The sequence below is a fragment of the Bos grunniens genome, chromosome 2 (genome assembly GCF_055505025.1).
Source record: "Bos grunniens cultivar Pamir isolate PY7600 chromosome 2, Bosgru_T2T1.0, whole genome shotgun sequence".
In the NCBI taxonomy this organism is placed as follows: domain Eukaryota; kingdom Metazoa; phylum Chordata; class Mammalia; order Artiodactyla; family Bovidae; genus Bos; species Bos grunniens.
In genome coordinates this window covers 105,584,208-105,599,144 of record NC_141166.1, presented here as the reverse complement: position 1 = coordinate 105,599,144, position 14,937 = coordinate 105,584,208, and the positions used below count along the sequence as shown (strand labels likewise).

Sequence of the window (14,937 nt, the reverse complement as noted above, 5' to 3'; positions counted from 1 at the left end):
AGAAGAAGAGGAATAGAAGAAATGTTTGTAAAAACAATGACTGAAAATTTCCCCAAAGTTAATATCAGACACCAAATCACAGAAACAGGAAGCTCAGAGAACACCAAAGAGGATGAATGCAAAAAACTACTGCACGTAACAAATATAATTTTCAAACTACAGAAAATCAAAGATAAAGAAAAAAATTCTGAAAAAAAATGGAAGGGGGGAAAAACACCTGGCCTATAGAGGAAAAAAGTAAGAATATACCCAACTTCTCCTCAGAGACAATGCAGTCAAGAAGAAAGTGAAGCGAAACCTTTAAAGTGCTGAGAGAAGAAAACCTAACCTAGAATTCGGCACCCTGTAAAAATATCCTTCAAAAGTGAAGGAAAAATAAAGATTCTCAGACAAACAAAAATGGAGGGATTCTCGAGCAGACCTGCCTGGAGAAGCTTTTAAAAATTAGTTTTTTAGGGAGAAGAAAAAAGATATGTCGGAAACTTGGATCTGCAGAAATAAGAGAGGAGCACTGCAGAAGTGAATACTTTTATTTTTTATTCTTAATGGATCTAACAGATGACAGTTTGTTCAAAATACTAATAGCAACGATGTATTCAATCATATATGCTAATCTGTGTCCTATTAGAATGGCCAAAATGTAGAATACAGACAATTCCAAGTACTTACAGGAACTCTCATTCACTCATTGTACTTGGAGAATACTCAATATGGTCAGGATATTGTTAACTTTGTCATAGAGTGTTGGATTCAATTTACTAATACTTTATTCAGGATTTTGAACATATATTTTTTAGTGAAAAGGCTGTAATTTTCTTTCTTTTAACGTGTTTACACCCAAATTAGGGTTACTAATTCTGAATATCTCAAAACTGAAAATGTTGCATTAAAAAAAACCCCACAATTTTAAAAGAAAAAAACTGGGAGAAGATACATGCAAAATACTGTTGGCATCCCAGATATATAAATAACTCTCACAATAAGAAAAAGACTAACAACCAAAATCAAACGGGCAAAGAATTAAAAAATGAGATTAACAGAGGACAACCAAAATATTTAATTATATTCATAAAACATTATACAAAGATCCACATCACTATATATTGTTAATACAAATCTATACAATAATTACATACCATTTTAAAACTCACAAGAACATCAAAAATTTAAAAAGAAACTAAGTCCTGATGTTAACAATGCAGAACAGGAATTCCATCTCTGCTGGTGGAAGTGTAATTGGGGCTATCAGTTTCTAGAGCAGTTTGGAAATATTTAGTGAAGTTAAATATATGCAAGAACTAATTCCTAATAACTCTACTTCTAGAAAAATGGTCATTTAATATGCTCCACAAGAGTGCAAAATTAGAAATAATCTTAAGGGCTTCCCTGGTGACAAGATGATAATGAATCCACCTGCAATGTGGAAGACCTGGGTTCGATCCTTGGGTTGGGATGACCCCTGGAGGGGGGGCATAGCAACCCACTCCAGTATTTTTGCCTGGAGAATCCCTACAGACAGAGGAGCCTGGTGGGCCACAGGCCATAGGGCCACAAAGAGACGGACACAAGTGCGTGAATAAGTACTCAGCACAGGAGGATGGCTAACTGAACTGCTGCTGCTAAGTCACTTCAGTCGTGTCCGACTCTGTGCGACCCCATAAACAGCAGCTCACCAGGCTCCCCCGTCCCTGGGATTCTCCAGGCAAGAACACTGGAGTGGTTGCCATTTCCTTCTCCAATGCATGAAAGTGAAAACTGAAAGTGAACTCGTTCAGTCGTGTCTGACTCTTAGCAACCCCATGGACTACAGCTCACCAGGCTCCTCCGTCCATAGGATTTTCCAGGCAAGAGTACTGGAGTGGGGTGCCATTGCCTTCTCCGAACTGAACTAGTGAGATAGATAAAATGAATATGCTGTATCTACATATAACATAATAATATTGGGAACAGTATACTGGGTAGACAAACAATAATGCTAACAGGAAAACAGTGCAGTTTGGGACCATCTTTATAAATCTTGAAAATATGCATATCGTTATATGTTGTTTGGGCTTCCCTGGTGGCTCAGCTGGTAAAGAATCTGCCCGAAATGCGAGAGACTTGGGTTCAATTCCTGGGTTGGGAAGATCGCCTGGAGAAGGGAAAGGCTAACCACTACAGTATTCTGGCCAGGAGAATTCCATGGACTATATAGACCATGGTGTCGCAAAGAGTCAGACACAACTGAGTGACCTTCACTTCACTTCATATAGTGTTTACGGCTGCAAATGAATGAATTAAAATATAAAGCATGGCTACAAAAGATGCACACAAGCTTCATGAATTAGTTGAGTCTAGCAATGAAGCGAAAGGAATGGGGAAGAGCAAAGGGATGTCTATTGTGGCATTAAATGCTTATTTTTGCAATGTGAAAAAATATGACAAAATACTAACTCTTGTTACTTTGACAGTGGAGAATATATGAAGTTTATAATTCTCTTTAGGTTTTTCTACGTTTTTAAAATGTTTCATAGTTTTACATAAATATTTATGAAAAAGAACCTCTTTAATTATTTGATAAGTAGATGTTATATTACCATTCTTACAGTCCCTGAAACTGTTCTCTAGCTATTCTCTTTGTGATTGAATATTCTCTGGGCCTGTTTCCTCATCTTAGGGTAACAGGGGTGAACAGAGGGTCATTTAAGATTCTTTGTGGCTCAGATACTCCAAGTGCCTTTTCTTTCCCATCCCCTGACACTCCTCCTTACCCCCTTTTATGGTTCAGTAACTGACTCCACTATCCTTCCATCTTCCTTTACTTAAGTCATCTATTCTGAAAAGTTACCCAGCGACATCTGACAAAAGCATTCTTAGTAAACAAGTTTGCTAAAACTTTAGAAAAGTTTTTTGTGTATTTTCCATTTAAAACTCTTAGCTTTTCATGGCTTATCTCTGACCTAAAAGAAGTAGAGGGAGCAGGAGAAGGTGGCAATAGAAAAGAGGCTCCGTAAGTGCCTTCTTACCTGGGTATCAGATTCCAGCCAAGGGGCAGCTAATTTGGGAATGGACTAGAATGAGGCCATCTTAACTCTTTGTGCCATCTGGGCAGGTCAGCGTGGGCACAATAAACTGTACTTTGTAACTGGAGGTTGAGTGGGAGGGTTAAAAAAAAGAAGAGGGAGGGGCGAAATACGGGGAGAGAGGGCCACCCTCTTTCAGAAACAAACACCCTGTAGCATCTCCGCCTCAGCAGGAAGGTGCGTTTGTCTGGGCAAACCCGGAGGGGAAAGCGCCTCGCCTGCAGCGGCCAAGTGAGTTGGGCCGGCAGCCCGCGGGGAGGTGGGGCGAATTGCTTCCGCAGAGCCTCAACCCGGCTCTCTCCCGGCGCCCTGACGCCGGGCTCGGAGGTCGCGGAGGAGTCGAGGACCCGCGCCCGCGAACCTTCCACCCGCGGAAGACCCGGGTGCAGCCATGGGCTACCCCGGGCGGAGGCCCGTCATCCCGCCGCAGGTAAAACTGGAGATGGGACAGGTTCTGAAGGCAGGACCGTTCAAGTTTCCTTCACCTGCAGGAGTTCAGCTGCCTTTACCTGCAGGAGTTCAGCTGCCTTCACCTGGGGTCTTGATTTAGCACAAAGATTGAGGGCAGGAATAGAAGGGAGCGGAAGAGGATGAGATGATTAGATAACATCACCTACTCAATGGACGTTAAGTTTGAGCAAATTGGGAGATAGTGGAGGGCAGGGAAGCCTGGCGTGCTGCTGTCCATGGGATGGCAGAGTCAGACACGACAGCGACTGAACAAGGTTCTCCAGGAGAAAAAAATTTGCCTTGATCTTTTTTTTTTTTTGGTCAGGCACTTTTCAATATAACCCCTTTCGTTTCACACACACACACAAAAATCACATTTGCTCCCTGGGAGATCCTGTACTCTAGGAGTTCATGCAGCAGTCCACGAACTTGGCACAGCTGTAATCAGCACATTTTAGGATGGAGTGTGTTCAGAAGCTCTGCATTACTAGATATTATTGTTACTTTTTATTATTATCTTCATCTTCTTACCGTTATTGACATCACTTGTTATTATTACTAATATCGTGTTAGTCTCCTACATTGCGTATTTATTTTAAAATGTTCAAAATTTTTGATCTAAGTCTTTATTCAATCGCATTTTTATATACTGAAATAGAGCCATCGAGATGACAGAGAAACCCTGGTTTCTGAACATAAGCACAAAGGGAAAACTTGTCGTCAGTCTGCTGCCGTTTTTAATGTTGTCAACTCAATTATAGGGTCTGGTATAATAGGTAAGTGTTTTTTTGTTTTGTTTTGTTTTTTTAATTTTTCAATGAAAAGGCCAAATTTAAGACATTTATTATGTTGCTAGTATTCATAGATTATTTTTAAAGGAAAAAAATTTAAATTATAAAATTGGTAATTTTTTTTTTCGTAAAAGCCTTCCTGTTTTCCAGTGTGCACACCATCAGTCTTTTATACTAAAGATGGGGTGGCAATTCACACACTGTTTCTACATTTGAGAGTATCCTCCGTGTGTGGTAGATTAAGGTGAAGCTGCAGATGGAAGATAACTAAAAAATTTTTTCATGGGCTGTATATCAGTTGATAATGTTACCAAGTTTACTTTTTTCCCTGTTTCTGGAATGTCTACTGTTACTTGAATCATCTTTCTATAACCTTTTGGAGGTGTAAAACCTCCAGATATTTGAATATATTGCAGATACAAAACTTTAATGTGAAATGTAGCAATCTTGTGAAAAATCAAATCCATGTAATATTTCCTTACCCATTCAAAAAGTATTAAAATTTAAAGTCCAAACTTATTGTGATATATTAATTTTAACTGTAATCAATAAATAGAAATTGTTTTTAAATGGATTTTTAAAACAAAGGAGTCAAGTAATCCGAATTCAAAGAAATGAACAGCTCATATTTTCCCAGTCTGAAGCCAGGGGTAAATTTCTGGCAAAATTAAGTGTATTACATTATAATAATAAAGGCAGCTTTTTTTTTTTTTTCAGTGCTTCTTATTCTTTTTGTTATTTGAAAACATCCAATTTAAGGTAAAACTGAGACAAATCAAAATCCTGCAGATGCTCCTTGAGACTTACTTTTTCTCTGTAATGTTTTGACATCTTAGTCACAGTCATCTGGATTGAGTTACTTCTCTTAACTTTCTCAAATTGATGTGTTTCTTGATTTTATTTTCCATATATAGACAATTTTTTTCATATGGTAGATAAAATGTAGGAACTGACACAAAGTAATAGCAAGTAGGGGCAAAGATTTGTTTGAAATTCTGCCTCCATGTGCTGTGGAGGTGTAGGCAGAATCCCAGAGTTAATTCCTAATATGAATACTTGAAGCTGATCCATGTCAGCAACCTTGAAAAGTACCTCTTAATTAGGCTCAGCAGATTTTTTAAAGGGGAAGGTTTTCAGGGAATAAAGTATTCTGGATGGAAATAGTTTATGTACATTTTATTTTAAATGTTTCATTGTACATAATCTAAAATTCCCCATTTCCCCCCAAAAAAGTTTATAATAAATAATGTTATATACTCACTTCAGCTTTATAAAAAATACCTTTACCTACTTATTTTTCTCTCCTTTTCCTACAGAGTTGCCCATCTTGACCCCAGAGTTAGTCTTTCCTCGAATCTCATAACCTTTCTATTCTTTATTTTCTAAGATTTTTTTTTTTTTTTGGTGTGGACCATTTTTAAAGTTTTTATTGATTTGTTACAATGTTGCTTTTGTTTTATGTTTTGGTGTTTTGGCTGGGAAGTATGTGGAATCTTAGCTCCCTGACCAGGGATCAAACCCATACCCTCTGCATTGAAAGGTGAAGTCTTAACCACTGGACTGTTGGAGAAGTCCCCCAAACCTTCTATACTCATCATTGTCTCTGTTTTCCCAGCCAGCCTGTAAGGAGAGCTCTGAGTCATTACTCTCCACATATTCTAAGTCATCTGTCCCCGCACCCTGAAAGTGAGAGTCGCTCAGTCATGTCTGATTCTTTGCGACCCCATGGACTGTATAGTCCATGGAATTCTCCAGGCCAGAATACAGAAGTGGGTAGCCTTTCCCTTCTCCAGGGGATCTTCCTAACCCAGGAACTGAAACCAGGTTTCCCGCATTTCAGGCAGATTCTGGTAAAACCCCAAAATGAACATTATTTGTGTGAATTGGCATCTGTTTATCATGTGATGCTTTCTTATCATATTCTTCTACCTCATAAACTCACTCTGTTGACATGTCCTTAATTTACAACATTTTATTCTGTAGTAAATATTAATATGCTAACATTTAATTTTAGTATTCATATGCACTGTTTACAACTATCTCATATAAATATGTTAATATTCTTAACTGATTATATACAGTAATTGGGGAAAAAACCTATTTGTATGTTTTATTCATGTGATGGGTGGCACATTTTTTTTTCCAGGATTGCCTTATTCAATGAAGCAAGCTGGCTTTCCTCTGGGAATATTGCTTTTATTCTGGGTTTCATATGTTACAGGTAAAAAATACTATATAACTGCTTATTCCTGCAACTTAAATTATGCAATGATTGTTTTACACAAACACACATACACATCCCCCGTAACTGAATTTCCTAACTAAAAAGTACATCAAAGAATCCTAGAGAATTTAGACATTTATGACTGAGGAGATTTACTTTTCTTGCTAATCCTCTGAACAGATTAGAAGAGTGTTGTATATTACCAGGCCTAAATCCTTTTCATGTGCCATTTTCACTTTCTGCCAATAGTGGTAGGTGGAGGAGTCATTTTAAAGACTGATTAAGGCTGAGACTGTACTCTGAAAATATAGATGTTAGGAATTCCTTTCCCACAAAAAACATGGACAGGTGCTGACATGGACAACCTTTTCAAGCTCTGTTCATGCAGGTGGCACCAAGAGCCCAGGTTCTCAGCCAGTGGGGGTCCCCACACCACCACCCCCACCCCTGCCAGTCTTCAAAGGCAGCAGTAAGGCACTTCTGTATCCCTTTTGTCCTGCTTCCCACTTTTCATGTAATAAACCTATGTTTGGCCACTTCCCCATCTAAGTACAGACTTTACGACTAGTCATCTTATCTTACTGTGTTTGCACCCCTGCCCTGTCGTCCCCCCAGTACCCCTCATGACAAACACAAAGGCTTTCCTCTGCCTTAGGATCTCTGTGACACAGACAATCCTCCCCAGCTCTGCACTGGTGGCTGCTGTGGGCTGCTATGTGTGATCACCTAGCTGCCTTTTACCAGGTGATGCAAAACACCTCAGTGGTCCCCTTCAGTGGAGTGGCAACCCGGGCCTCAAGAGTGTCACCTTCCTGTGAGGCTATGAATCCCAGCCATCATTTCCCCACATGACTGCTAGAAACCCCAAAGCTGGCCTCCTTGCCGCCAGGAGGGACCCACGTGTGGTGCAGTTGGAGCTGCAGAGTGCGACCTCTGCCGGGCTGGGCTGCCTCCGGTCTCCACCAAGACTTTGTCCTTCTGAGCTATGCCCCTGGCTTATCTTTTCACTCTCCATCTCCTGAGAAGCTCCCTTAAATCCCATGCCCAAGAGTCTCTGTGTTAACTCTACTTATGGAGACTCTAAGATGCCATCCCCTATAAAATCTCAGTCTTCCAAAACCAGCCTGTAACTCAGCCATCTTTCCTGAGAAATAAAGTGAAGATTGCCTCAGAGCCTACACTCCCTTCCTCCCTGCTGTCTTCTCATTACCCCCAACCCCCCAAACCTAAGCTGCTTTTAGCTTCTACAGCACTTAATTTGTAGCTTAAGTAATAGGAAATCTGTAACTTGGTGCTTATTCAGAGTTGCTGGTGTTTAATTTTTATGTTATTCAAGAGAACATTTAGCACACTAAAAAAATCCCATTCAAGGATTTACCCATGTTGTTTTTAATTTCCTGTTTCCCAGTCAATCAGTACAAACAAATAATTAATTTCCTCCCAGGCATAATAACCATGGCTTATTTAAGTGCACTGTGAACATTTGCACACATCATAAACCAGAAGGTAGAAAAAAAATTAAATATACATCACCTAAAATCTCAACCAACACTTGAAGAGAATGAATAGTTTCTTAAAGCAAAGTCACATTATGCATACACAGATCAACTGATGCTGTATATAAACCTACAGCAGTGTCTAGAAGCAGACCTTTCCCAAGTCATATATTACAAAATTACTAATCAGTGGAAATTAGTTATTCTTATTAATTTAGTTGCATGATGAAAATCCTTGTATAGTTTTGATAAATAAAGGATGACCATGCAGAAACAAAACAAAAAATTGTAGACTATGATTCTTTTTTAAAGTTTCTTAATTAGGATTCTAAGAGCAAAATCTACAAATAGGGTTATAATATTGAGTTATTCTTTAAATTGACACTGTAATTATATAATTGTTTGTCTCTACAATTATTCTTTTGTCTTTTTAAGGCCTTTGTCTTTTTAATGAGATATGTTCAGTTCAACAAATGGTGTTTCTAAGTTCTGTTTTCATGTTTGTGAAATGTTGGGGAAAAAGAAAGAATGGTAAATATTTACAGCAAATGATTTTTAATTTGCTTTAAGGTTCTCATATTTGTTGATTAGAGTAAAATAATTTTTATTGTCTAAGCCTATGTAGTGATGTAAAAGAAAATTCACCTGTTGAATAACATAGATTCATTCATGGTTTATCTGTGATTTGCATATAATATATTTAAAGCAAGATCAAAATGTTATAATGAAAGGAAATGTTATAATGATTGATATTTGAGATTCCTAAAACTTTTGAGAGATTTATTTATAGCCTGTATTTTACATGTAAATGAAAGCATCTATTATTGACTAAATTCTTAGCAAATTGTTACTTTTAAGCAATACATTTTGAACTTTGGTAAAATTTAGCAGTCTCATTGCAACCACACAGTTCTTCATCAAAACTTCACAGCAGCTGTGAAATTGGTTACCTCCTATTACCAGTCCTCACTGATTCTCTTCCTTGGCCAGTAACTTGCTGTTTAATTTTCCTGCCTTTAGCCTATATCTTTAACTTTCTGGTCTCTCCTTCATATTACTGCAAGAGTTATCTTTATAAAACCTCAGCCTGATCTGTTATTTCCCAAGTCAAAATGTTCCAAGACTTTGTTATGACCACAGGAAAAAAAAAACCATTCAAATTCTTTCGTGGTTCAGCACAGTTTGCACTTCTAGTCTCAACCCCTACTAATCTGACGTCTCTTTCACCATGTCACCGTCACTGCCTTGTGTGGCACTTGGATTTTAGCCATTCTGTATGATTCCATTACCCACATATAGACTATGCCTTCACACTGACTGCCTATGGATAGTCCCCCTGCTTGACATTATTTTTTCTTCTCTACCCGGTAAAAGCCTGTTTATCCTTCAGGACACTACTCAACTCTTATGTGAAGCTTTTCCTACTGTTAAACAAAGGATATAGGATAAATTACTATGTCATTTGTGCTTGTAGAATATTTTAAAATTTATTTATTAGGTCACTTATATTAAATTTCTATCAGATATGTAGACATCTAGCAATCTTGCTTTGCTGATCGTTGATTCATTCAATAGAGTTTTACTAACACTGCTGCCATTATAGCAATAAAGAACATTTTTCTTGCCACGTGAAGCTCACAATGTAGTATGTTAGGCAGAAAAAAAAACACATAGTTGTGACCTTCATAAAAAATACCATAATATAAATATGTGCGTGACAATAAGGATTCTGGCATTAAACCTAGCCTCAAAGGAGCCGGCATGTTTTGGGGAGGAAAAGACCCCTTCACTGACTGTTTATGAAAAAATGTGAGTGAGCAAAGAAAATAGAAGGATGCTCTAAGCTGATGGAAATGTGGAAATGCAAAAGAGAACGTGTAAGTCATTCTATCTGGCTAAATTATAGGGTTGATGTTGGTAAGAGGGAACATACAAAGTTAGAGAGGCTTGCAGAGGCGTTTGTGAAGGCTCCCTTGTAATGATAATCATTACCATTTCCTGATGACTGGCCTGATGCAGCCACTATAGTTAATCTTTCTGACTCCATGAAGTAGGTATGCATGTTTTACTTTTTATGAAGGTGGAAACTGAGACTTTGGCAGGTTAAAATGATTTGCCTAAGGTCAGCATTTACTGCCGGAGAAGGCAATGACACCCCACTCCAGTACTCTTGCCTGGAAAATCCCATGGACAGAGGAGCCTGGAAGGCTGCAGTCCATGGGGTCACTGAGGGTCAGACATGACTGAGCGACTTCACTTTCACTTTTCACTTTCATGCATTGGAGAAGGAAATGGCAACCCACTCCAGTGTTCTTGCTGGAGAATCCCAGGGACAGGGGAGCCTGGTGGGCTGCTGTCTATGGGGTCACACAGAGTCGGACACGACTGAAGCGACTCAGCAGCAGCAGCAGTTACTGGCAACAGAGTTGAGATTTTAGTTAAATGCATATATGGATTCTGGGGCTAGACTACCAGGGTCTGAGTCCTGCCTCTTCCGTATGAGCTCTGTGACATTTAGCAGTTTGCTTAAGCTTCTGTGCCTCACTTTTCTCATTTGTCAAATGCAGGATTGTAATAGCACCTACGTAGGGTTTTAGTGATGGTTAAACATGTCAATAAATATAAAGCATTTAGGAAAAGGCTTACCCACAGAAAGTGTTGTTAAGTATTTGCTAGTGTTTTTGTGGTTGTCATCATTACTGTCATTCTCATCAGATTCCAAATGCAATGCTTTTTCTAACATCACATGCAGCCTATAGAAAATAACTAAAAAATAGCAAAAGTTTTCATTCCTTTAGCATCTGTAGCATGCCAGGCATTGTGGTAGGCATTTAAACATCATCACATCATCCTCATAGACTCTTCAAGGTTAGGGTATTGCCTTACTTTTCAAATGAGATTCAGACTTTCATTCAAGATCCCACAGCTAATAAACAGTTTTTCTGAGAAAAATTATGAAAAGAGTTGATTTTTATTCAAAATCATTAGAGGATTTTCCTGGAGGATTTTAAGCAGAAGACATGGTCAAATTTATGCTATGGTCATATTCATCTGGTAAGAGAGAAAATGTCTGGAAAGTACTGGTAAGGAGAGGATGGTGAATGAGAGAACTATTAGGAGTTTTTGCAGTAATCCAGGCAAGAAGTAATAGAGGGGTAAGCCCTTAAAGCAGGTTAGAGATTAGACGTGAGGAGATACAGTTGGATAATTTATGATGCAGTAGTTAATGGATTTAGTGGACAAAGGAAAATAGAAGCTGGTGGATAATGAGAAATATAGTGTGACTCTCAAGTTTCTCTTGATACTATTCACAGTTTGGAGAAATATGAATGCAGAAACAGGCTCCAGAACAAATATATAAATTAGAATTTGGACACCTAAATCAAGATGCCTACAAGATCTTCAAGGTAAAATATTTACTAGACAGCTAGATACAGAAATCTGGAGTTTTGGGAAAGTCCTGACTGGAGATGCAAATTCAGGAGTTACTGACATCTGTGTGAAAATTGAAGCCATGGCCGTGAATAAGATCACAGTAAGACATCTGGAAGAGTGAGGGGAAAAAAAAATCCCAGAATCCAGGATTTGGAAGAGTTAAAGAAACTGGTGAAAAAACTAAGTATAAATGGCTCCAAAGGTAGGAGGAAATCCAAGAGAAACTGGTGTCAGAAAGGAAAATGCTACTGAAAAGGCAAATACAATTAATATGTAAGAGGTTTCGACTGGATTTATCAACTTGGAGCTCATTGATGAATTTGTTAAAAGAAATTTCAAAGACGTGATAGAATCAAGGTGGAAATGATATTGCACCGATTTGTATTTTCTTCTTTGTACTCTAATACATTTCCGAATAACTTAAAAGACCAAAAAAAAAAAAAAAACTTGTAATAGAAACATGAGCAAGACTAAAAAGTAAGAATTTGTTTTTCTTTTTTCTTAATGTAATTTTCTTACACTAAAAAGTAAGAATCATACCTTCTGCACAGTTGTATATCCAGTAGAGTTGCAGTATTATTCTCTAGGTATTCAAAAAGCATTGAGTTAAATGAGAGAGAGACTAACTTTTCATTATACATTTTTCTATATATTTGTATCTTCAATGTCAACTCTAAAATTGGAACTTAAATCTCTAAACAGTAAATTTCAAAAAAATTCTTAGAGTAGCCTGTTAACCATAATAACGATAAAATAAAGATATTGTACTCTGTTATAAAACAAATTATCTGATTGTCCTCAATCTATTTTTTTTCTGAATGTTTCACAGCACATTTTATTCTCAGTCTTCACATGTTGAATGCCTGTGAAATATTGGATAATCTAACTTCTGTTGCTTGAACATTTGAGCCACATCCTGTTAATAGTTGTTGCATTGGTTGTGTTAGGAAAGTGAAATAGGAAACTGAAGCTTTAACTTTAGTCTGCATACCCTCTTCTGTCTAGTTCATTGCATGGATATGTTAAGTCTGTTTGCATCTTGATTTAAAAATATATAACTGGAAGCAGTACAGTTTCATGAAAGATAATGTTTTAAGAAAATAAAGTAAGCCTTGCCATGGTAATTTACTTTAGCACTGAACTCTTCTTTGAAGCCTGTATTTTTCTTTAAGTCAAAATATATTTTTAAAAACCTTTATGTTAAATCTAATCTGACATTTGTTTAATGGTTATTTTTGCCACAGATTTTTCCCTCATTTTATTGATAAAAGGAGCTGCCCTTTCTGGAACAGACACTTACCAGTCTTTGGTCAATAGAACTTTTGGCTTTCCAGGATATCTCTTACTCTCTGTTCTACAATTTTTGTATCCTTTCATTGGTAAGGATGAATATGAACATGAATATTATAATTACTTTCATAAATACACAACCATTTCTGAATAAAATAATTTTAATAGTTGTTAGTCATTAAAGAATACTAATAGTTGTATTTTCCACACTGAGTGTTTAGCTATTTTTCCATTGTTTTCTGTTCTTTTTGGTCTGTTTTCTAAGTATTTCATTAAAATAAAGTAAGATTGCTTTTCACTGGATTAATGCTTGTAATTCCCTAGTTTGGTGAAGAATATTAGGTTGACCAAAAAATTCATTTTGATTTTTCCATAAGCTATTATAGAAAAACCCAAACAAACATTTTTGACCAATCCTGTAGAATGATCTGGGAATAAAAGTAAATGAGAGAAATAATAGATTTCTTCTAAGCTGAAATTTTTTTGAAAAGCTAAGGATTTGTGGAAGTCATGTCCAAGATAAGTTTGCACCCAATACTTCTAAAATAAGTAATGTGTTAACATTCACCAATGGCTGAATTGATTTCATTTTAAAAATTAATAACACAGAAGCTGTTATTCAAACCACAAGTTCCTTATGTCTCTACAGAAGGCTAAGAATATATTTCCCCCAAATATTGCTTTTGAAGTCTTCACAATTTTCTATTATTTTTCCTCACTTTGAGTAATACATGTGTTCCTAAAGAGTGTTTGGCACTGAACTTTAATAACACAACAAAACACATGTTTTTAATATAAATTTATTTATTTTAATTGGAGGCTATTTACTTTACAATATTGTACTAGTTTTGCCATACATTGACATGAATCCGCCACTGGTGTACATGTGTTCCCCATCCTGAACCCCCCTCCTATCTCCCTCCCCATCCCATCCCTCTGGGTCATCCCAGTGCGCCAGCCCCAAGCATCCTGTATCATGCATCAAACCCGGACTGGCAATTCATTTCACATATGATAATATACATGTTTCAGTGCCATAACAAATCTCATTTTAAATGCCTACCAAAACTCACTATTATTTAAAGATGTTCTGAAAAGAATCAAAGTGAACGTCTTTGTAATATAAATTGATATTCTCCCACAAATCTGCTGTCTAGTTATTTTTAAAGTCTTAGGTATTTGCAGTCAAAGTAAATATTTGAAAGTAAGCTTATGCCACTATTAGAGAAGTGATAACTGTTTACTTTCAAAATATTCAAGGTGAAATATATGATGACTTATTGGTGACTGTTATTTTAATTATGTTTTTAGCTATGATAAGTTACAACATAATAACTGGAGATACTTTGAGCAAAGTTTTCCAAAGAATCCCTGGAGGTACGTCAATATATTTATTTTGTATAGTTATTTATATAATCATAATAATTTGAAAGTAAATATTTGCAAGGGGAGGAATTGGATGACTTCAGATATCCAGTGATATCTATGATCCAATCTGATTCTAAAGTATTAATCCACTTTTATGTATAATTTAGCTCTAATTTAGCTATTTAAATATTATTATTTATGCTACATAAATGCTACATATCATCAATTCTCTGTGTATCATTTTTTCATGTACTATTTATGCTACACCATTTTTTAAATAAGCAGGCTAACCTTTGTCCCCATTATTTGTATTACAGTATAATTTAATGTAATAAAACTAACCATTTTTCATGTATACTTCTGTAAGTTTTGACAAATTATCCAGTCATACAACCACAGCCATAATCAACATACAGAACAATTCCATTATCTCCCCAAATTTTCCTCATTCCCCTTTGTTGTCAAACTTTCCCTCATCTCCAACGGTTGGGAATACTGATTAGACTTCTCGTCCTGCTTTTCCTTTTCCCAGAATGCCAAAGAAAAGGCATCTTGTAGTAGCTAGCCTTTAGGGGTCTGGCCTCTTTCACTTAGGATATTAAATGTGTCTGGGGGTTTGTTAGTGATGTACTCCTTTTTTTTTATTATTTGCTGAGCAGTTTTCTGTTATATAGATATAAACAGTTTATCTGTCATTCAGTTGAGGGGCATTTGGATTGTTTCCTGTTTGGCTTGATTATGAAAAAGCCTCTGTGTACACTTTAGCAGACCTTTTCAAAGTTTGCCACAGCTCCACTCCCCGTTCATCCTTTCACCATATC

At 36.9% G+C, this 14,937-nt stretch overlaps 1 protein-coding gene across 7 annotated transcripts in view; it reads left to right on the top strand.

Annotated features, from left to right (window-relative positions):
* The first annotated feature begins 3,185 nt into the window (after positions 1-3,185).
* The window catches only part of SLC38A11 (solute carrier family 38 member 11), a 58,774-nt gene continuing 47,022 nt past the window's right edge, over positions 3,186-14,937 (top strand). For 2 of the 7 annotated variants that reach the window (XM_086370236.1, XM_086370181.1), the window contains exons 1-5: positions 3,242-3,492; positions 4,171-4,288; positions 6,450-6,524; positions 12,703-12,837; positions 14,060-14,125. In XM_086370236.1, the coding sequence (XP_086226362.1) occupies positions 3,454-3,492; positions 4,171-4,288; positions 6,450-6,524; positions 12,703-12,837; positions 14,060-14,125 (433 nt within the window). In that variant the 5' untranslated portion in view covers positions 3,242-3,453. Of the gene's footprint in view, positions 3,493-3,638; positions 3,788-4,170; positions 4,289-6,449; positions 6,525-11,337; positions 11,431-12,702; positions 12,838-14,059; positions 14,126-14,937 lie in introns of those variants that run through there. The other 5 variants (XM_086370203.1, XM_086370196.1, XM_086370191.1 and 2 more) reach the window with 5 other exon arrangements.